The sequence below is a fragment of the Gopherus flavomarginatus genome, chromosome 9 (assembly GCF_025201925.1).
Source record: "Gopherus flavomarginatus isolate rGopFla2 chromosome 9, rGopFla2.mat.asm, whole genome shotgun sequence".
NCBI classification, from domain to species: domain Eukaryota; kingdom Metazoa; phylum Chordata; order Testudines; family Testudinidae; genus Gopherus; species Gopherus flavomarginatus.
The window spans coordinates 19,798,128-19,821,745 of record NC_066625.1 but is presented as its reverse complement, the minus strand read 5'-3'; the positions used below and the strand labels follow the sequence as shown (position 1 = coordinate 19,821,745).

The window sequence follows — 23,618 nt, the reverse complement described above, 5'->3', positions numbered from 1 at the left end:
TGTCTGTTGCCATTAGGCTTTGTAAAAGGATGAAATTGTAGCACTAGATGGTGAGCATGAATTGTGTCTAACTGAAGGACTAAATGTCATAATTTTGTTCTCTTGTCAACTTGAATATCTGACAGACTGTGCCCTGGAATTGTGGAAATGTTGTTTTCTTCTCTGCTTTGGTCACAGTTGTTGTGTATAATGCTTTCAAAATCTTTTCTCATAATCCAAGCTCTTTAAGAATGTACAAGGTAATTAGTGTGCAATAGGTGTTAAACAAAACGTAAGCCTATTTTTAAAGGCGATTCTCTTTTTGAAATACCATAGTGCATTGTGCGTATAAGTAAATCACTTTTATCTTTATACAGTATTTATTTCTAACTGTCCAGCATTCATTGAAGGGAAAGGCTTGTATGTCCATTGAATAATTGACAATTCTGAAATTGGAAGATATCTGTAAGCATGTGTAGTGGTCCCTTGCTCTCAGATGGGGGAGGGAGACCACTCTCCTTCACTACAAGCAGACAGTAAGTCACAGTTTGTAGGGGAAACACAGCCACTCTGGGAGAGGCAGAGCCACCAGCACCCCTTCTGGCTGGTACCAACAGTAATTAACAGTGTCTAAGGGAGCTTCAGCTCCCTGGGCCGGGCACACACTAGACAAAGCAGTCTGAGGTCTGGTGTTCTGGCTCCAGTGGACAGCAGATGAACACACGCCTCTTGAGTCTCAGGTGGGGAGGATGCCACTCCAGGGGTGGCAACGGGTAGGGGGACATGGGCCCACCCAACTCCACCATGTCCCAGCCCAGGACCCTAACAGTGGCAGAGTGTTCCGCCCCGAGTCAGCCTGGATCCACCTGCAACACACTGACTCTCACTCCTCTAGCAGCAGAACCATACCAGATTATGGTCTGCAGTCCAAAGGTCCTCTGTCTCCTTAGGGGTACTCGGCCACCGGCAGTCTCCACAGCTCCTAGGGGCATTTGTCTGACAATGGTCCTGGTAGCTTCTCAGGGCACTCTTCTGTCTCCTCTGGCTGCAGGGCACAATTCCACTCGGGGCCTAGTTCAGGATCCTGTTTGAGCTGTCTGCTCCCTCCGATGCTTCAGCTCCGACCTGAGTGCCGGGACTCTCCTTTTATACTTCCTGTCCTACCTTGTGACTTCCGGTGAGGGGGCAGGGTGGAGTGGATTTAGTTCCGTCTACCAGGGGGAGTGTAGTGGTCCCTCACGCTCCTGCTCGGAGGGAGGCCACTGTGCCTCATTACAGCATGGAGAGCAAAGTTTCTTATAAAATATTTAGCTGGTGAAACATTGGAGTTGATTTTGCTATGTTTGGTCTTACAGAAAAGTCACTCTGCTCACAATTCTGTGTTCGTATAAATATTTGTCATTTGGAAATTATATAAACAGACCTGAAGCTAGCTTTGTTTGGTTTTTTTGTTGGGGTGAGGTGCATATTTATTAGAAAAACTCAGTTAACTACTGAGCATTTTTATATACCTTGTTCTTATCATTGATTTATACCTGTTCGTTCTGTCTGGCGGCAGAAGGCTAATTTTTAAAATTGGATATAATTTAAGACTTCAGAGACACATGTGGCTTTCTCCAGTAGTCTGTGACTAGTTTAGTTTCCTCTCTGCATGTAAATAGTATACAACAGAGCCTTGAGAGTGTGGGCCCATCCTGCAAATTGCTGAGTGTATTAGCTCCCATTGGCCTCAGTGAGAGCAGAGAGCACTGAGCAGTCTGAGGTCCTGGTACTTCATGCACAGAATTGAGCTCTGTGAACAAGCTTGGAATTTGGAGGTGGGGGCGGGGGGGAGGCAAGGGTAGCACATCCAATCACAAATGAACTGTGTGAATCCATTTAACAATTGAAATTTGGTTGTCATGGTGTTTGTATATTATGTAGTACAGTGGCTCTCAAAAGTTGGCAGCCTGAGGACCACCTTTTTGATTGAAAATTTTGCATGGATCCCCAAGAACCCCACTCCACCTCTTCCTGCCCCTGCTCTTCCCTGACTCTTTCTGCCCCCTCCCTCCCAGTGCCTCCTGCATGTCACAGAACAGCTCTTCTGCAGCGTTCAGGAGGCACTGGGAGGCAGGGGGAGAAGTTGATCATCGGGGCTGACAGACACCCTGGAGTAGTTTTGAGAGACCCTGATACAGTAGCACGTTATCCACCCATTGTAACAGTCCCTGGGTTCTATGATTCATAATGCATCATCTGCTCTCATAGCCTAGAATGGTTTTGAATTTAATACTAAATCTGAAAAAATGTTTTAGGGCTACTAATTTCATCAATACTCGAATATTTATGTTGTGTTCTAGATTTCTCTCTACATATCAAGTTCAGCACTTGATAGCAGGAGATCTTGTTAGCTGCCTAATGCAGAACTTCCACTTATAAGTTAGGCTAAGATTTTATCGTGGACATTTTAGTAGAAGTCACAGGTCACGGGCAATAAAGAAAAATTCACAGAAGCTGTGACCTGTCTGTGACTTTTATTAAAAATATCCATGAGAAAATGGGAAGGGACTGGGCATCAGCAGAGTGGCTGGGATGTCTGGAGTCCCCACAACCCCATGTGGGCTCAGAGCTCTGGAGTTCCCCTGCCAGCAGCAGCGAACGGGAGCTGCAGAGTCCCTTTCCCCAGCAGTGGGGGCACTGCTGGAATCCCTCTTGCCTGTGCTCTTCCACCCCCTCCATGCAGCGTCTGGGGGCTGCAGCGGTCCTCCTGAGCACCCTGCGGCCCACTGCCTCAGGTGGTGGGGGAGTCTTACAGCTCCCTGTCACTGTGGGAGGCAGCAGGACCCTGCAGCTGCCAGAGCTGAAGTCACGGTGACTTCTGCGACCTCCATGACAAAACCGTGGTCTGTCTTATAAGTAGACTGCAGAGATACCACAGAAAATCTAATATACTTTCCATATGCTTCCTTGAGTCAGTTTAAAACTGCCCTTTTTCCAGGAAGGCAAAGTGCTACAACTGCTTGCAAGTAGCATTGTTTTTGATCTGGCAAAGTGCTAGAAGTGTTTAATACTTGGGAACTGTCGAGTTCCTTATCCCTCCCCCAAATGCTGTCTGTTTCATACATAAATATGCTATTTGATATTTTTCTGTCTGTGTGCTTCTTAACAGTATTAATTTTTCCTGTGTTAACTTCAATAGATCAACCCCACCACCACCATCGCAAAGGTTAGATGCTCAGTCATTTGAAAGGGAGAAGAAATGCAGTTCTGTTTCATGCTACTTTGTTGTAACATTTTTAGAATTCAGTTTAATGGAAAAGTTAGTGAAACGAACATGAGACAAATATTAATCCTGAAAAAATTCAACTTCCATATTTTTTACATCATCTCTGTAATGGTGACAGATGACTTCGTAGGTGAAAGTGCATGAGCTGCTCTAATTTTATAATACACATAACCATAATTATAAAATTATATTATATTAGTTACGTGTGCCAGAGGAGTGGTTGACTGTGCATTCTTGATATGCTGATGATTATGTGTGTAGAGGAGGAATAGAGGGAGGGGAGTGTATAATCTCCTCTTGAATCTTGCACTGAATCCACAGTATTGCCTTTGAAATTCTTCCAAGATTCCTTTTTAACTTAATCCAATCACTGATTTTTTTATTTTTTTTTTAAACTAGCGAGGGTTAACGTTACACTTAATAGAAACTGATAGAAAACCCAAACTAAGAATCTGGTGCTGACTTTGTGATGAGTCAGAGGGTGGAGACCAGCATAACTCCAATTGTGATATTTCTATTTGAAATTTGCATATGTGGTGTACAAGAAAATGTTCTTCATGGGTAACTTAATTTTCTCTGACCAATTGCCCTCTTTCATTCCTCAGCCTTGGGCTTTTGGGGGGCACAAAACCATGTTCTAATGTGGTTCTCATTCTAAGAAACCAGCTCTTTTTGTTTTCACAGACTTAATGAAAGTCTGCTAGCTACTGGAGGGCCGTGTGTGTATGCAAGTCAGAATAGTTGATTTTAAAATGGCCATCCTCCAGTGGTTGCCTTAGTTTGGAAGGATTTGATGGCTTTCAGACCACATCACCTAAATCACCATCACAAGCTGGATTGAGCAATAATACCCTTGTGGATAGTCTTAGAGACTGAACTCTCAGCCCTCTAAAGGCAAGTGGCTAGATGTCAGGATTCTGTGCTGCTGGCCAGTGCTGTATGTCTTGTTAATAAAGGTCTACAGTCTCTAGGGCAATCAGTTTTGGCACCTTTTGCAAACGCTGCAACTGCTTAAACATACCCTTTCTCCTTGTTTCAATTAAATTTGCCTAATTTTTAAAATGTTGTTTTTTAAAAATGGAATTGTGGTGCTTAAATGCTTCAATCATTCCATTGTAGGTTTCCCCTGCCGCTCCACCCCATAACCAGACAGGCTGCCTAATGCTTAGACAATCTTCTAGTTACTGAGAAATAAAATGTAAGGTTCTGCTTGGTTATCTACAGCAGGGGTTCTCAGCCTTTCTTTCTGAGACCCCCCCCCAACATGCTGTACAAATTCCATGGCCCACTTGTGCTACATTCACTATTTTTCTTCATATAAAAGCCAAGGTTAGCATTAGTGGGTAGCAAGCAGGGCAATTGCCTGGGATCCCATGCCACAGGGGGCCTCGCGAAGCTAAGTTGCTCAGGCTTCAGCTTCAGCATCCGGTCTTGTGCTTCAGCCCCATGTGGTGGGGCTTTGGTTTTCTGCCTTGGGCCCAAGCAAGTCTAATGCCAGCCCTGCTTGGCAGACCCCTAAAATATGCATGCGGCACCCCTGCCAGGGAGCCCCGGATTCCTGGTTGAGAACCACTCGTCTAGAGGTGTGTATTGTGAAGTTCATGTAACTTCTTGATATTGTGCGAGTGTATTTTGCATTTGTCTGCATCACTGAAATAAGGTAATGCTATTGTGCTCCATTCCAGTAAACCATTGGCATCCTTGATGATGTGCTGTACCCTGTGAAAAATAACTTGCTTTAGGAAGGATGTTTAGGTTAAGAAAGAAAGATATAGTGGTGCTGAGGAATTCTTATAATAAAATTGTAAATTTTCATAAGGATAAAAGTAGTATTTTTGTTTAATTGTTTCAATAGGTTTTATTTATATGACTGACATCTTTCTCTCTCCTTTCCTTTAGAATCCCTGCCCAGAGTCTAGTGCTTCCTTCCTTTCCAAAATTACATTCTGGTGGATTACAGGGTAAGAGAATAAGTCATTGTATAATGCAGCTATCAAGTGTCAACCTGTTATGCTTTCAGAAGATACTCAAGGCTCTCCTGACCTGTGGAGAGTTTTACGATTGTTCAGTAGACACTTAACTACAGGAAACTGATAGGTGGATAATTAATTTTATTTTCTAATGACAGGTCTCTTCAATTTCTTGAATTCTGCTGATATTGCACATCTAGCCTCATAAACATGTGTCATTAAATGATGCGTTTTAATGTTTGATGCATATGAGTGGTGGAATGGAAACATACTTATAGTATCTGTGCCATTTGACTGTTGGAATATTATAGACTAATCTTTTAAAAAATTTCTCCTGGTTACACTGCTCTACAGCGAAAATGCTTCTGAAATAAATGTAGTCCAACTTTACTAATTCTGGATCACTGAGAACGAAAATGCTGCTTAAAATTGTTGATTGGCTCTAGTTTTCAAGATATGCTATTGGGTCAGTATATACGACCCTTGACTTGGGAATGGCGGAGGATAAGTGAGTTATAAAGGGAAGGGATCTCAGTTTAAACCAGAAATGACTAAAATACATCTTTGACTGGATCTATGAATAAATCTATGATTGGGTTTGGACAGTACTTGCTTTTGAGGCAAAACAATGAATGATGCAATCTGAAGCTGGTATTGCATCATACATGATATGAATTGCATCATGTTATTCCTAGAAGTCATGGATGATGCAATCATAATGAAGCTTACATCACTCTGCCGAAGAAATTGCCCTATATCAGCTCTAGAAATCATACAGTGTCATGCTCTTATTTGTCAGTGTTTGATTTTGCAAAGGGACACATTTCTGTTTAGCCAAAGTGAGCAGAGATGCCTCATACTTGTGTGAACAGTGCAGATAACTTCTGCTATGTTTGTGGTGAAGTGACTTTTGCATCACAAAAGCGCAGTCTAACCACTATGGTTAAGAAAGCCTATCACCTTTCTTTTGGCTGCAAAATTGGAGATCAGGACAAGAGGTGGGCCCCACACATATGCTACAACACTTGTGCAACAAATCTTCGCTAGTAGTTGAATAGGAAAAGGAAATCTATGCCTTTTGCAGTGCCAATGATTTGGAGAGAGCCAACAGATCGTACCAGCAATTGTTACTTCTGCATGGTGCCTCCAGTTGGGAAAGGTGTGTCAAAGAAGAAAAAGTGGACTGTGCATTATCCAAACATTCCATCAGCTGTACGCCCAGTACCCTACGGAGAAGGACTGCTGGTTCCTGATGCACCAGAATCATTCTCACTTGAATCAGACGAGGAAGAGGATGAAACTTCTGGTCCTGAACCATCAATGTCACAGGACCTACATTTTCTCCCATCCTCCTCCTCTGAACCACACCTCATAACACAAGGTGAACTGAATGATCTTGTCAGGGATTTGGAACTACCCAAGAGTAAGGCAGAGCTGTTGGGCTCCAGACTACAGCAGTGGAATCTCCTGGCAGGCTGTTTGGGCAAATGGAGCCTATCAGTGCTTGCAGACTATTGCTGGACGGTGATAAGAGATGCTCCATTTAATGAATACAAGAGACAAGCCAAGAAGCGCCGAGTAGACACTGAATAGGACTAAACTATATACATAATAGTTTTTTGCCTTTTTGTTTCATAATAAATTTTATTTATAGAACCCTTTTGCTGATTTTTAAAGTGTTACATAAACAGGACAGGTGAGCTATTATCATGTAAAGCAACCATAAACACAGGAAAAGACCTAGGTTTACAATTTATGATTAAACCTCTACTATCTACACAATATACGTAGACATAAAATGTAAAAACTTAAATATCTTAGAAACAGTAGCCAATCAGTTGTTTTAATTGTCATATTTGAATTCAGCACATCAAAATACATAATAAATATCACATTTTATCTCTGAAGCAGATGACTTCTCAAAAATTGTAGACCAGTGTTATCTGTAGTTGCTTCATGTTATCTATCTTCAACTGTGCTTCCTTGTATTGTGATCAAATCTGCTTTCTCAAGCTACATGGTATCACTATTTGGATGGGAGAGCACTAAAAGCATTATAGATGATTAAGCAGGTGGTAACTTCTTTCTTAATCAGGACTTGGCCAGTGTCTCAGCATGGTCTTTAGGTAAAAGTATTGCCCTTCAGGTAAGAGTAAAATGAACTCTATTGCTCAGTTTGAATTTTAATTGCATTGCTAAATTCCAAGTGGGATAATTTCATTCTGCTTCTTAACTTCTCCCTGCAGTCTCACTTAAGCATTATATTGCTATTTATCCTAATTTTTCGTGCATTGTTAAATAAATTACTGCATCTCACTTCACAGCTGACTGCATTTTGGGGATGGATAAACAGTTCTCTGTGTTATGAAATTAAATATACAGGGTATAACTTGCTTTGACACTCTCTAAAGGATGCTGATGGTGATTCTTTCCAATACAGGTTGATGATTCAGGGATATCGGCGACCATTGGAAGCTAAAGACTTGTGGTCATTAAACAAAGATGACACATCTAAGGAGGTAGTGCAAGGTTTGGCTAAGTACTGGGAGAAGGAGTGTGCAGATACAAATAAGTAAGTTCAGTTATGCTAACAGTTATTAATACAAAGTGGTAGCTAATAGAATATAGGAAACTAGGATGGCATTGGTCAAGATCCATTTTAGTCAGGAAACTTTTCTTGAAATTTCATTTATGTCAAAACTGAATATAAAGGGGAAACTGTTTTTTAATTTTATTTGTATGTAAAATAATACATGAGTGAAAATAAAATCATTAACACTGAGAAATAGTAGTGAAGTACAACTAATTGATTACACATTATGCTAGTGTGCTTTTATCCAGTTGGTTAATTCCACTTGTTATGCATATTATTATGAACACGTTCCAGAAGTCCTTGACAATCAAAGTATCATAAAGGACCTAATGAATCCACTTGTCCATTAATGCCTCAAGGATACCAGTGGCTAAAATATGAGATTATTTGGTTCTTACCTAGGCAAATTTCCATAAGCTCATTAGATGCTTTTATTGAATAAGGATCGAGTATGGACCTCAGGATTTGCCCGTAGGTGCGTAGACACCTGAGGAGCAACCTTGTGAGTGTATGTGTGAGAGAAGAGGGTTTTTTGTTTGTGTTTTTGTTTATTTCTCAGCTTGCAAATGGACTACAACCTTTGCAGTATTCTATTTTGAATAATTTTCAACCAATGTTCATTTTGTCTACAAATTTTTCTCATGCCTACATCATCACGGCATACTGAAGTGACTGGCCAGTGAAGGAAAAAACTCTAAATTCATATGGTATTCTCAGTTTAGTTAGGTGTATAACAGGGGTGCTGGAACAGTTTGTATAGTGGTGGTGCTGAGAGCAATTGAACCGAACTGTAAACAGTGGAAACCACTTCAAGCCAGGGGGTGCGACAGCAGCCCTGTTTCCAGCACCCATGGTAGATAGTATACACAGAAACATAGTTTTGCATACAGCCTGTTTTCAAATACTGGGAAACATGGTTTGGCATACACCAGATGCATCAACTTAACCATGGTTTCGTTCTACTCATTAGGGATGATTTAACATAATTATTTCTTAGGTTGTAAACCCTTAAGAACAGGGACTGTGTCTGCTAACTCTGTTTGTACATTGTCTAGCACAGTGGGACCTTAATCTTGACTAGGATCTAGGGCTGCTACAGTAATATAGATAATAAACTCGTGTTTAACTTGGCAACTCACATATAATTTTACACCTGAGTATTCCATAGCTATAGGATGTGGTTTTTAGGAACATTTGTCCCAAGAAAAAAAAAACTAGGCTTCTGAAGTGCTGCTCAGTTAACCAGAGGCTAGTAGCTTCTGATAAACAGATCCCTCCATAACGTTGTGAAACACTGAGTTACCAGTCTCAAAAGTGGCTGGTAAACTACCATCTCTGATGCAGGGACACTTGAAGCTACTGAAAGGAATGATGGCAAATATCATGATGACTGCAAATCCCTGTGGTGGTGAGTATGTAAGGGCTTGTCTGCATTACCCACTGGATCGATGGGCAGTGATCGATTCAGCGAGGGTTGATTTATCTCGTCTAGTTTAGACACGATAAATCGACTGCCAAGCGCTCTCCCGTCGACTCTGATACTCTCCCAGGGTGTAGGCGGAGTCGAGGGGAGATCGTCAGCCATCATCCAACCGCTGAGAAAACACCGCAGTAAGTAGGTCTAAGCACGTCGACCTCAGCTACATTATTCACGTAGCTGAAGTTGTGTAACTTAGATCAGTTCCTCCCTCCCTTCCGCCCTACCCCCACAGTCTGCGCTCATTGTGACATGTAGAGTACATGCACAGTTACATGCTGCAATGGAAAGACTCCAGCTGTGGGGAGCTGCCGGAGCATTTCCCTGCTTACCTTCCTGCCGATGGAGCCTTTCTCTGCTGTCTCCCCTGCTAGAGCCTTTCCCCATTGTTGTTCACTGCGGTGGGAAAGGCTCCAGCAACAGGACATTGCACTGCTAAAAAATAAAATGTTAGACATGGGAGGCATGGCTTGGGCAAATAGATAGTCTGTGTAGGGTATATACCCTGGGATTCAGCTGTGTGGGGCACTGTACTCTTCTGTACCCATTTAAGTTACACCTCACTTAGCACACTGCTATTTAAACCTGCGATAGCTGGGCATGCAGTGTTTGTACTCTGGATGTCGCAGTAAGTGTAGACGTATCCTAAGCTACTTTTTCTTAGCAACTGGAGTAGATTTCTCATTTTAAGACTGCATTCTTATGTTCAATTTTACAGAAGAGTCACCATTGTTAATTTTAAATAGTTGTCAGTGCGATTCAGTAGAATGTCCTAACGATTTAAAGAAATGTTTCTTAATTATTATTGTAGGCAAGCCATAAAAATGGTGTATTCACCCAAAAAGCAAACGAAATCAAGCAACTCAAATGGCGATGTGACAGAAGAAGTTGAAGCTTTGATTGTAAAACCATCTCAAAGGAACTCTGCCCCTTCTCTGTTGAAAGTGTTATATAAAACGTTTGGACCGTACTTCCTCATGAGCTTCCTGTTTAAAGCCTGTCATGATCTTATGATGTTTTCTGGCCCGGAAATCTTAAAGTAAGACTTCCTTTAATGCCTTCTTCTGTTTCTCTGTTTATACAAAATACCTGGGTAGATCTTTGATTCCTTCTCGCTATTATTATCAGGCTACTCTTCCTTTAGCTGCGACAGCTGACAAGTTGCTTCCTTTTGCACTAGTGTTTCCATGCAAATGACTTTGCTTCACTGGTTCCAATTGGGAATCTAGCATTCCAATTCCCTTCTGATGCTCTGAGAGTCACCTTTCTAACACTAGGAAGGTCGGGCAGTGGAAGTTCAGATGCAGCAAGAAACTTGATTCATCTAAGCTAATGTTAATCTGTAACAGTTCATGGGATCACAGAGAAGGTCTAAAGGCTCCTGAAGCAAAAAGTAATCCTTGAAATCAGTAGCTGAAGCAATGGAAGGGTGAGGGGAAAAGGGGTGCTCGTATAACATAAGGGAAGAAGCGGAACACTAAGTGGAAATGATGTACCTTTAGTTTCAATGGTGATGGAAACAATTCTGAGGCAGTAGTTCTGAGTCAGTGCTGTATTCTGCTCATTCTCTTTTTAGATAGCCATGTGCCTTACTAGTGATCACTTCTAATATAGGTCTTCTTGGATGTACTGACAGAAGTTTCTGAGAAAGTTTGGTAATTCAATATTCCAGATTATAGCTAGGGACACTCGGGAATGAGGTCCCCCATCCTGGTGGGATAGGGAGGCGGTGTGAGGTGGGGGAGTTCGGGGGACCTCTCCAGTTACAAAGTCTGGGTAAAAATCTTGTGACTTGACTGAGGCCACACCCTAGTGTTCCTGTGTGTTTGCTATTACCAGTTTGTTGCGTTTTGTTGGGATATCATGTGACCAATATGTCTGGAATAATCTAGTCATTGTTTGGAAATTTGATCAGCTCTGACAGTGTGCATTAACCTTGCTAAATCCTCTCTTTGCAGGTTGTTAATTAACTTTGTGAATGATAAAGATGCCCCAAATTGGCAAGGCTATCTGTACACAGGGCTTCTGTTTGCATGTGCCTGTCTGCAGACTCTGATTCTCCACCAGTACTTCCATATTTGCTTTGTTACTGGAATGAGGCTTAAGACAGCTGTCATTGGTGCAGTGTATCGCAAGGTATGCATGTTTGAAATGTTATATCATCACCAGAGTAACGGTACCTCTGAAAATTGGGGCAGGGGAGCTGCAATAAAATCTTAGTGATGAACTTGAGTAAATTACATAATTTTAACTAGTTGGTACGCTTTGTCCAGGCTGGTATCTAATGCTAAACAGAATGTCAGAGACCTCCTTCTTCAGCCCACGGCTGTAAATTAAAGATACTTTCAGTTAAGAAGCTGCTTTTTATAAACAACAAAATCCCAATCCATTTCACACCTTATCTTGGAATGGGAACTAAACTTCCGTCTGCACAGAAGTGGGACAGACGTCAGTAAAATGAGAGGATTATTAGCAACCAAGCAGGCACCAGTCTGCACAACCTCAGCCTGAAACAACCTAGAACTATTTAAAAAAGCTTTAGACTAGCTGCTCTGCAGGAGGTGAGGCCGGAAAACATATGACAAGAAGCCAGCACTCAACCCCTGGCACTAAAACCAAACAAACCCCAAACAAAAACAACTTGCTCATGTTTTTAACTCTGATTAAAACTGTGTATTCAGTATACAGTGCTTTTTAGGCATGCAGGGGAAAAAAAACCAGTACTGTACATAAGAGAAGCATTGCCTGTGACCACAAATTAAACTCCAGAAAAAGCTGTTCGTGCTGCAGTACGAAATAAAGGCAAATTGTGAAGCTGTTTTGCCTACTATAGTCCAGTATCTTCCTTTTTATCTACACACAGGCATTGGTTATCACAAATTCTGCAAGAAAGACGTCTACTGTTGGGGAGATTGTAAATCTAATGTCTGTGGATGCTCAGAGGTTCATGGACTTGGCTACGTATATAAACATGATTTGGTCTGCACCTCTGCAAGTTATATTAGCATTGTATTTATTATGGCAGGTAATTATGTCATGCTGCTTGTTTTCCTGTTTAATTATGGTAGGTGATTGCAACTAGTGACCACATGTTTTCCTCTGAAGATCAAGGCTATAAATAGCTAATGTCAAACCATTGGAGAGTATAGAACAGGGGAGAGTGAGAGTGCGCTGCTGCATGGAGAACCGGTTAGGGCAGTATGCTGCCACTGTGTTGGAAGAGAGGAAGGCAGAGGGCTCTCAATTGCAAATCTAGCCCAAACCGCCTCAAGTACCATGCTGGGACAAAGGCTTCTCTTACCCATTCCCTGTGTAGAAAGTTGGTGTCCTGTCAACAGCCCTTCCTTCACTCAGCAGTCTTGGCCAGCCAAGCAACCCCATGTGAATTTGGGCAACCTGTGCTTCCAGAGCACCTAGTTAACTGTTGGGATTCTGCTTACCCTGTGTCACTTGGTGGAGAAGTGGGTAGATGAAGGACCTCTTTGTTTGATTCATCATCCCAGCACGCATCATGCTGGGATAATGCCTGCTGTTTCTAGTCCAGGCACTTATCAGAAGGGCAGCCCTGGTTCTGCTTACAACCAGGAAGCTAAGGCAGAATCTTAGAAACTCATCCCCCTATATTCTACTTTGAAAGAATAGCACCAGCAGAAAGTTGAGATGCATATGGGGAAGGACTTTGCATTTTAGCTTTGAAGAAGCAAAGATCATAATTATCTGCTTATGTCCTTAGTCAAAAAAGGAGGGGCGAAAGGGATAGAAAAATTATATATATACATGGGGTTTACGCTACATAGAATGCTTTGATATAAGATCTTTAAAGGTGTATGCTAACATTTTCTAAATAACAAGTGTGTGTTTTTATAAATGGTGGTGGTGGTGTGTTTTTTTTTTTTTTCCTCTTTAGAATTTAGGTCCTTCTGTCCTAGCAGGTGTGGCAGTCATGATCCTTTTGGTTCCAGTAAATGCTGTGATAGCAATGAAGACAAAAACATATCAGGTATGACACTTCATGTTCGTTTGTATGTGTATACGCTTTAAGACATGTTACTATTTTTCTGTTCTGTGTGACCCATTCAATTCATGGAAGTTTATGCTTACTATTCAAATTCTTGTCCTTTGTGCCAGGGTGTTTTTTATAATGGGCATGTGCTGCCTGACAGTAGCCTTCCCATCAGTGACTAGCAAAGCTAATGCACAAAACTCTTCCAAAATAAAAATGCACCAGTGTCCTGCAATGTTGTGTTGCAGTGTGGGTTTTTTAAGTCACATCTATGCCTGAGATAATGGATAAAATGCGTGCTGTTAAGTGTTTAAACTGGCTTTTAGCTGACTCTTCTAAGAAATGTGTACACCAGAGCATTTGGATCAAGTGTATTACTGAATTTGGGACACTTACAAGCATCCCAAAGTTAAGCTTAACAGGATTGCAGTAGACTACTCTTCTTATGTTAATGTCAGTCTGTTAACAAACCTCTTAGAATACCCACAAAACTCCTTGACTCTCTGTTTTGATTTTCAAACTAATCAGGTCAAAGAATACAAATCCATTTGATTATGTATGTTTTGTTTTTTCTGTGAACTGTAGTTTGAAAATTTAAGCCCAGAATACGAAATAGCTGAGATTTCCCAAGTATCAGTCTGGTTACTGTGGGCAAATGTTGACCCTTAATAGGGACCATTGCATTGAATCATATGACCCTTCTATCACCCAAATAAAGTGAAACGCCTTTGAATTTTGCACTTTCATAGTGCCTTCATCCAAGCCTCTTCAAGTGCCCCATTCCACTGATGAAGCTTCCCCACGTTCCTTTGAGGAATAATATCTAGGTATTTTCCCCATTTTATAAAGGTCCTTTGTAATGAAGGTAATACCTGTATAATGTACGTATAAATAAGGCACAGGTGTGATATGTGACTAGCCCAAGGTGACATAGTATGAGTCAGTGGCAGAGCTGAGATTAGAACTCAGAATTCCTGACTGTTTTTTATACTGAATCACACTCCATGCATGCCTAGAACTGTATATCTTTTCAAAGGTTCTTTCCCTTAATTTGGAAAGGCCTCAAGGAGTAAGGAGCCTTCTGGAGTGAACATATAAATGTAGCCTCATGGTGTAGTTGGGAGGAAAATGCTCGGAAGTTTAAGTAACTAGAAGGGAAGGTAGGTTTGTTCCTGCCACTGACTGGAAGACATGAGCTATGAGCCAACAGGAGTCTGAACAGAATAAAAAGTGTGTGGGGTGGCCAAGGGCTAGATACAAATCGTATATCATTGGTGCTCAAGGGTATAATGGGGTTACTTTTTTAAACTGCATTTTGTACATAAACGCATAGACTTTTTAAGGCCAGTAGGGACCATCGAGTCCCTAAATTCTACGAAGATGTCTCCCTTTATTTGTGCGAAATTGTTTTTTGCCTTTCCTCAAAACCACCCCTAATTAATTAGAATGTTTAATTCTGCAGTTCCGTATTTGTTGGTAAGGCAGCACTTTTGTTGTTCGCTTGCATTTGTAAGTGGTCTTTCCCCATAATAATTCACCAACACAAAATATACAGTTAAGAAATTTGTATGGGCTAAATCGGTTTATTCAAACGCTTTTGTAGACATGCCAAATATTGTGCTATGCTAATGACCTGTTTCTTTGTAATGGGATTTTAGGTAGCCCATATGAAGAGCAAAGACAACAGAATTAAGCTGATGAATGAAATTCTCAATGGGATTAAAGTGCTGAAACTTTATGCTTGGGAATTAGCCTTCAAAGAGAAAGTATTGGGGATCAGACAGGAAGAGCTGAAAGTGCTTAAAAAGTCTGCTTACCTTGCAGCAGTGTCTACGTTCACTTGGGTGTGCGCTCCTTTTCTGGTAAGTAAAACAGGTTTGAAGTAGTGCTTTGCTGGGTAGTAGAAGCCCAAAGAAACAGTGAGAGCGAAGTCCTGCTTTCCTTTTAGTTACTGTATTGGTCTTCCACTGTTCAGAGAACTCAGTCTTGTAAACAGAACTGTATCCACAGCAACATGTAGTTTAACTGTCAACTTTTCAGCACTTTTAGAAAAACTATCAGAGGGGTAGCCGTGTTAGTCTGGATCTGTAAAAGCAGCAAAGAATCCTGTGGCACCTTATAGACTAACAGACGTTTTGGAGCATGAGCTTTCGTGGGTGAATACCCACTTCTTCAGATGCATGTGGTGGAAATATCCAGGGGCAGGTATATATATGCTAGCAAGCAAGCTAGAGATAACGAGGTCAGTTCAATCAGGGAGGATGAGGCCCTGTTCTAGGAGCACACCTCAACTGCTAGAACAGGGCCTCATCCTCCCTGATTGAACTGACCTCGTTATCTCTAGCTTGCTTGCTAGCATATATATACCTGCCCCTGGATATTTCCACCACATGCATCTGAAGAAGTGGGTATTCACCCACGAAAGCTCATGCTCCAAAACGTCTGTTAGTCTATAAGGTGCCACAGGATTCTTTGCTGCTTTTAGAAAAACTGTTTCTCTACACTTCTGTCTTTATTTATTTTTTTTAAATATTAACAACCTCCTCCAAGTTAAACATTTCCTGACTTTAAGGTAGTGACTTTGTTAGTTCTTAGGCTTTCATTTTCACCAGTATTACAAATGTTGTTGGAACTTAAAAGGAGTAAATAGTAATTTGGTCACAAACTGGAACAAAATGCCCTCCAGGAGATCATTATTATATAAAGATTACCTAGGAAGCACCTCTTAGGACTTCCCTTTACATTAACATTTATACTTTTGTAATTTTTCTGGGAAAAAAATTACATTTATAGAAGTGCATGCTACACAAATTCTCAAGTGAGAGCATTGATCAAAATGAATATTATGCATTTCCACGCACACCACATACTAGTCCTACATAGTTGTGTGTGGATGCCTCTTTTCTCCCACCCACACTGGTAAAGCTGATTTGGTGGAAGAGAGCAGTTCTGTAGCTTGGGATCATTCTAACTTTTTAAAAGATTTTGTTCCTCATTTAAATATTGTCTCTGACTATTTGTGGCTGGTTTGAATTTGCACGGAAGAGAGGAGACAAATTGTATTAAAATTGCTTGTGGCCCTAATAGAACAAAGCGCAGTTGTTATCGTCATCTGGGAGAAGCAAACAAACCTTGCCTACATTAGGGTAAAATATGTATGTTCCGTTTGAAGGTATTTTTGTTCTTTCCATTCATGGATTCCTTCCCTCCAAGTGCTGTTCATGTTTACATGACATTATAGGTATGAGAAAAGGCAGAAGAAGCAGGATCCTGTGTAGGAAATGTCAGAAGCATTCTTTACTGAATCTTTTTTCTAAAAAAAGGATGAGATGGCTTTTTAAAAAGTTGATTTACTAGATTCCTAAATACAGCTCCTCAGAGGGATTTTCCTTATTTCAGTTTAGCTCTGTTGAAGCCAAGAAGATTAATTTCCGTAGCTAACTCCCTGAACGCCCGTGTGTTATGAATGTTTGTCAGTGGGCCTGCTCGCTTACAAGCTAAAGGGAGAGGCATCTCCAAGCTTCTACAAGAGCAAGATTTGACTCTGAGGGAGGGGATATTTTATAACTTTCTCTTTCCCCAATTTTTATCAGTCAGGATAACTTACAAAACTATAGCAAGCACAAAGGATTTTCAATTTGATTCATTTCTTTCCCATGCACCCTCTTCCTTTTTGCCCGGCTTTGTATTTCTTCTGGCCAGAGCTCCTTATAAAATTGTTCAGTATCTGTTTCATGAAACTGCTCACTTCATTGTACCTTTTTGTGACCGAGTGTGCTGATAGTGTATTTTAGTATAGATTCCAGTAACATAGGAATGTGCAAACTTTCTGCCTTAAAGTTATTGTTTGAACCCTTCTTTGTTTTTCATTCTCCCTACAGGAGGGCTTTTTTCACTGTAGTAATCTATGTGAATAAATGAACATATAAACAAGCTACCTTACCATGCACAGTTGAGTCAGCAAGCGTAAGAAAAACAGTGCATGCCTTCATAGCAGTTAAATAGGCTTTTACATAAGTTTTTAAATAGACCTCATGCAGAACTAAGAACCAATCCATTCACTGTGCGTTAGGTAAATAAAGTGGGGTTTAGTCTTGCCAATAATCTTACATTTAGTTAGAACATTCATGCCTCAAACTGGATAACAGGTGGTGATTTTGCTGGGAAAGCATTATTGGGTCCTGCTGATATACTGAGGCGCATGATTTATTATACCGCCTTGGTACAAGGCATGTGGGAGTGGCTGTTAGGGAGAAGAGGTGCTAAAAGGTGAGCTGAGCCATCTTAAAGGAGGAATTTTAGTAGCAGCCATGCCTGGCTTTGTGCTAGTTTTTATCTCATTGTTTTCTTTGTCGGTACATAATGCCTTAACCACACTGTTTAAATGTAGTTATTGATGACCTAGTCAAGCATATCGTTTCTTTAAGTATGCACACGGGTGCTGGAACAACTGGTATAGTGGGGTGCTGAGAAATGGCAAAACCTGTATATGATGGAAACCGCTTCAAGCCGGAGGGTGCGGCAGCACCCTTAGCACCCCTCGTTCCAGCACCTATGTTTGCACAGTGATTCTTCTCCTGAACTGGGTGGGGTTCTCATAGACTTTTTAAGGTCAGAAGGGACCATTATGAGCATCTGGTCTGACCTCCTGCACAACTCAGGCCACAGAATCTCACCCACCCACTCCTGTAACAAACCCCTAACCTATTTCTGAGTTATTGACGTCCTCAAATCATGGTTTAAAGATCTCAAGATGCAGAGAATCCTCCAGCAAGTGACTTGTGCCCCACGCTGTAGAGGAAAGCGAAAAACCTCCAGGGCCTCTGCCAATCTGCCCTGGAGGAAAATTCCTTCCTGACCCCAAATATGGCGATCAGTTAAACCCTGAGCATGCGGTCAAGACTCACCAGCCAGCACCCAGGAAAGAATTCTCTGTAGTAACTCAGATCCCACCCCATCTGACTGTAGAGTTTTATTTTCTAGTATGCTTAAGAACACATTTCTTGAATGATTCCTCTACCCCCAGTTATGGAAGCTATGCTTGTGAAAACCAGGCTTGTTGGTAGCCTTCTACAAAATGTAATGTGGGCAAGATCTAAGTCGTCTTAGTTACATTAGCTGTGTGCCCACCTTCAGAGCTGTTCAGAAGTGTGGTACAGTGCAGTGGTTGTAACTAGCAGAAGGAAAAGGGATGATTAGAAGGCAGAGGAAGCAAAAAATAAACATGCAAGCTGGTACGCCTGAGTTAATCAGCATATTTGCTTTTTCTGCTTTGCCATGTCTCATCTTTGTTCTGTAAAGAGAGTGAGACACTTTCTCAAAGTTTTCCAGGAGAAGCCAGCAGCTGTTGAGTAACAAAACAGTTAAGACCCAGTATTTGTTTTGCAAAGATTATTTTCTTGTTCTTAAGAATAAGTTTGTTTTTTTTAATTGCCTTTCAGTGTGTAAATGTGGCTCTAGTTATTAGAGAAGACATTGTCTTTGAATTGAAAAGTGTAAGAGTAAAGAATACAGACCATGATAATTCCCTCTTTGTTTTTAGGTTGCTTTATCGACCTTTGCTGTTTATGTACTGGTAGATAAGAACAATGTCTTGGATGCTCAGAAAGCTTTTGTTTCCTTAGCCTTATTCAACATCCTCAGGTTCCCACTGAATATTCTTCCTATGGTCATCAGCAGCATGGTACAGGTAAGATGATAATATAAGTGACTGATTTAACTCCAAGTGATTATTTCTATATATAGTGGCTTTTTTGAGATCTGTGAATGGTTTAAAGCCTTACAGTCCTGTGTGCACATAGAAGTCTCTTTTCTCTACTCACCACTGAAATGCAGTCACCTTAGAAGGTAAAGTTTTTGGGTCTCTTATTTTCCTGTGTGTTTTGGCTTGGTCTACACTTGAAAGTTACATTGACATAGCTAAGTTGGTCAAGGGAGCTGTGCCAACATAATCCCCAGTAGAAGTGTAGCTATGTCGAGGGAAGTGCTTCCATCGAGGTAGCCAATGTTGTTCAAAGAGGGGGTATTACTACACTGACAGAAAACCATCTTCCTAGGTGTAGGATGCATTTTCACTGGAGGCAATGCCAGCGTAGGCATGCTGGTATAACCTCTGTAGCATAGATATACCCTTTGTACAGCACCTAGCACCATCAGACCCCAATCCTAGTTGTGCCCTCTGCATGTTACTGCACTATAAATAAATGTCTGTCTGTTTTTTCCACTCTGAGGAGGGGGTGGGTGAAGTGGCCTGTGGTTGCTATATTGGGAAGAATATACTGGAATTAACATCTAGTTAACAAAGCAAAATGAAACAGTATTTTTTATAAGCTGTGTGTAAAATAGTTTTTCAATTGTTTCATATTTAGGCAAGTGTTTCCTTAAAGCGTCTCAAGTTATTTCTCTCGCATGAAGAGTTAGATCCAGATAGCATAATCAGAGGTTCTATCAAAGATGGTAAGTCCTTATTTTTGCATAGTTTTTTTTATTTGCTTCTAGTTTGTTGTTAATTTCCAGTGCTACAAACTACAAGTATTGGAGCCCAATAGAGCATTTTTTGGGTGAGTTCTAAAGTGTGTCTGTGGGCCTTTGTAATAAATTTTTGCAATTTGTGGCAGTTTATGTATCTGGCAAGAGAAATCTGGGTTTTTCAACTCAATTTTTGTGCAATTTCTAAGATCTTTTTTCCCCCTTTCCTTTTGTCCATAATATAAAATGCTCATATCCAGTGTCAATAAGAAACAAGGAAGATTATTGTAATTTAAATTAATCAGCTTTAAATGGACACAGTGAACACCTTGCAGAAAAGTAATTTTCATGTAGCAGTCAGTGTAGGTCAGAGGATGGCAAAAGCACTCCCATACAGAAAACCCGTAATCGCTTTTGTGGAGAGCATCTAAACCCCACTTCTGAGGCCCAGAAAAAGTCAGGATCTCCCCATCACAGTGACGTATACCTCTCTTCATTTATAGAATTGCATGTAGTCATCCAACTCTGCTTAAATACAAATAATACTACTCCAGTCCCCCATTCTACACAAGGAATGTCATTCATTACATTTGTGCAGTATCTAGCACAGCAGGGCCCTACCTGGTAGTGACCTTTAGGTGCTGCTGCATTATAAATTTATGTCTCTGTGAATTTATCACAGAACTGTAGGGTTTTGTAGAATCTTAATGCCCCATGTTGTAAAATGTGCTGCTCTTACAGCTGGTTTAAACCCTGATAAGTGATTCCCTAGTCATCCTTTTTATAAAGGCAATACAATATCCTCGCTTTCATGCATTTAGGTGGGCTCTCCATTACTAGATCTATTTGGTTTTCCTATCAGCAGAGTTTCTTGCTATGACCATTGTCTGCCACCTTCCTTTTTTTTTTTTTCAATTGAATTGCATGTCCGAATAAAGTCCAGCTTCCTTAACTGGATTCTTTGTTGGCTTTACAGTGGTAAAAGGAGTAAATAGTAAAATCTTCTCCCCCTCCCCCCCCCTCACTCCGCTGGGATCGATAGATATGAAAGTGTGTGCCTCTGAAGCAGTGGTCTCCAACCTTTTTACAACCAGGATCACTTCTTGAATTTAAGAGCAACCCAGGATCGAGCCCCTGCCCGCCCACGTTGGCTTGCTTTCCCCCACTCTTACTCACTTTCACCAGGCTGGGGTAGGAGGGTGGGGCTTGGGAGGGGTTGTGGGCTCTGGGCTGGGGCAAAGGGGTTTGCAGTGTGGCAGGCCGTGCTGGCCACTTCCAGGAGTGGGGCTGGGGCAGACAGGGAGCCTACCTTAGTGGCCCCCAGTGGCACCGCGATAGAGAGTCCTCAGGATCGATCAGTCGATCGTGATTGGCCGGCTGCTGACCACTGCTCTAAAGTCTGAAAATTGAATGTGCAATGTGGCATTGTAGGAAAAGTACCTCTTGTTGATTTTCAGATCAGAATTGCTCTGTTTACAAGTTAGGGCTACTTTTTCTAATATCAGTTTTGTTAACTCAGCCTTCAGTACTTCCTTTGAATCGTAAGTCCGAATAGAATCCAGCTTCCTCAGCTGGATTTTTTGTTGGCTTTACGATGGTAAAATGAGTAAACAGTAAAACCTAATTTGTTGGGAAAGGAAGCAGGTTGACTCCCTGTGTATATTCAAAGTCCTGTCAGTTGCGTATCAAGGTAATATTTTGATACACTTGTTGTTCTTGCCATACCTGTGCCATGGCCAGCAAATGATTGTAACTTGAGAATCCCAGCCCTGTTCGTAGAATCAGTCAAAATGGAGTATGAGCTATTAACGAAAGCAGTGTGCTGGAGTTCCGATACTAAAATAGCATTGGACCTTCCTCTGTGTGTGTGCCTGGATTTACTTCCCATGGCACAGTGCAGTGTGCATCATATCACTCTTTTTTCTTACTGGTCTGCGTCTTAACATAATTTTTCTTCCTTTATTTGCTAGCTGAAGGAAGCATTATTGTGAAGAATGCAACATTTAGTTGGTCAAGAAATGATCCTCCCTCACTGAATGAGTAAGAATTGGTATTCTAATTAGTTCTGGCCTATAATTGCACTAAATCTTTATCACTTTTTTAATTGTTTCTGTGGAGCTTGAAGTGAGTACATCACTGCACAATAAATAAGCTCTGCTAAAATGGTATGTCTGTGCTCCAAAGAGCTAACAACCTTAAAGGAACAGCGATACAAACACATTTCACTTAGTCACAGATAGGATGTTGCATGCTTTATAAGGTGTGTGGGTTTTGTTTTGGCAAGAAGTCGGGGAGAGACTATTGAATGGGAAGGGAGCTTTTGCATCCTCTAATTAGGAGTCTCACTCTTTCAAGCATACAGGTTGGTATGAAAGAAGACAAAGTTATTAGTGGGGTAAGGAGTCAAAAGGAATAGCCAGGAGAAAATCTGATGTAGAGCATATGCAGTGGGCTAGGGTAGAGGAAGAGAATAAGGGAAGATGGAGGTAGGAGCAGAGTTCTCCGGAGGCTCAAAGTGATGAGAATAGCTTGTAGTTAGTAGAAGCTGTGAGCTACACAACTAACCAGCCCCTTTGTTGTTTTATAACTTCGTCCATGGGGTTTCTTACACTTTTGTCCCCTTCCCTGCCATCCTTCCACCCTATTGTCCAAGTCTCCCCCTTAAACATCTTATCTATAGCTCTCTTCGTTCCAGTACTGGGCATGGGTAGAAGAGGAACCTTACAAAATCCTCGGGATGCACACAGTGCTAACCAATCCACCTGCAGGATGTTGCTGCTGAAAGCCTTCCATTCTCCCTATCCTCTCCCTTGTTTTTTATCATATGTTTTCTGGGACACAGACATTGCTTGGTGTTTGTAAAACACCGTGCATATTTATAGTGCTGCATAGACAATACGAGGTAAAGTTGGTGCAAAGAGTTTCAGGAAAGAGTGAGAGTATCAGACTGGTGGGCAAGAAGGATGGTCTTGGCAGCTGCTTTTTGGAGGCCTGATCACATACTGAGACTATATGATTGTTTACGTATAGGCAGAGCTGAGCACGTTCCACATATAGAAGTTTGAATTCTCAAACTCATGTTCTTGTTACAGATGCAATGGACTGTATTGCAATTGTCAGCAGCTATAGAGTGGGTGTTTGGTGTTTCTTTGTATTTGATACTGTAATAAAATGCTCACCATTATTTGTGTGTGGTATTGTATCAAGCAAGGCTGAACTGTATGTGATTTATTTCAGCATTAATTTCACTGTCCCTGAAGGCTCCCTGATTGCCATTGTTGGACAGGTTGGCTGTGGAAAGTCTTCATTGTTGTCTGCCCTTCTAGGAGAGATGGACAAGAGGGAAGGATATGTGGCTGTCAAGGTAGGAAATGTCTGGATAACAGTTCTGTTTGTGGATACGTCTGAGGTAATAACACTTCCATAGCATGGGGGGGGGGGGAGGAGAAGCCTCTCAAATAACAAGTATTTTTTTTTAAATGGGTGAGAATGGGGGTGTAATTGTGCTTGTGGTGCATTATGATGTATATAGAGGCCTTTAAGTGTGCATGGTGTATTAAAATTTTGTTTTTTATCATAAAAATATCAGGAATATAAAACCTTGTTCCTATTTTTGCAGGATTTGTGGAGGACCTAGACAAATGATTTGGAAGCTCGCTCAGCTCTAAATTGAAAGGGAGAGGGCAGGGTTGAATTTCTTATAAAGATTTCTTTTCCAGCTATACATTTGTTCTTAATACAGATTTCAGTCAAAAAATCCAGTGTTCTAAAATTATCTGAAAAGAATCACTTCCCTTCTAAGGAAAAAAAAAAAAAATTGACTTGCATTTTCTTTGTACCTATGATGGAGTTTTATTAAT

At 41.1% G+C, this 23,618-nt stretch overlaps 1 protein-coding gene across 3 annotated transcripts in view; it reads left to right on the top strand.

Moving 5' to 3' along the window:
- LOC127058148 (multidrug resistance-associated protein 1) overlaps positions 1–23,618 on the top strand; it is a 98,443-nt gene that overhangs the window by 47,525 nt on the left and 27,300 nt on the right. For 2 of the 3 annotated variants that reach the window (XM_050967683.1, XM_050967684.1), the window contains exons 6-16: positions 5,147–5,208; positions 7,658–7,789; positions 10,099–10,326; positions 11,246–11,423; positions 12,151–12,312; positions 13,195–13,287; positions 14,949–15,152; positions 18,833–18,979; positions 19,659–19,746; positions 21,729–21,798; positions 22,996–23,122. In XM_050967683.1, the coding sequence (XP_050823640.1) occupies positions 5,147–5,208; positions 7,658–7,789; positions 10,099–10,326; positions 11,246–11,423; positions 12,151–12,312; positions 13,195–13,287; positions 14,949–15,152; positions 18,833–18,979; positions 19,659–19,746; positions 21,729–21,798; positions 22,996–23,122 (1,491 nt within the window). Of the gene's footprint in view, positions 1–5,146; positions 5,209–7,657; positions 7,790–9,159; positions 9,219–10,098; positions 10,327–11,245; positions 11,424–12,150; positions 12,313–13,194; positions 13,288–14,948; positions 15,153–18,832; positions 18,980–19,658; positions 19,747–21,728; positions 21,799–22,995; positions 23,123–23,618 lie in introns of those variants that run through there. The other variant, XM_050967685.1, reaches the window with a different exon arrangement.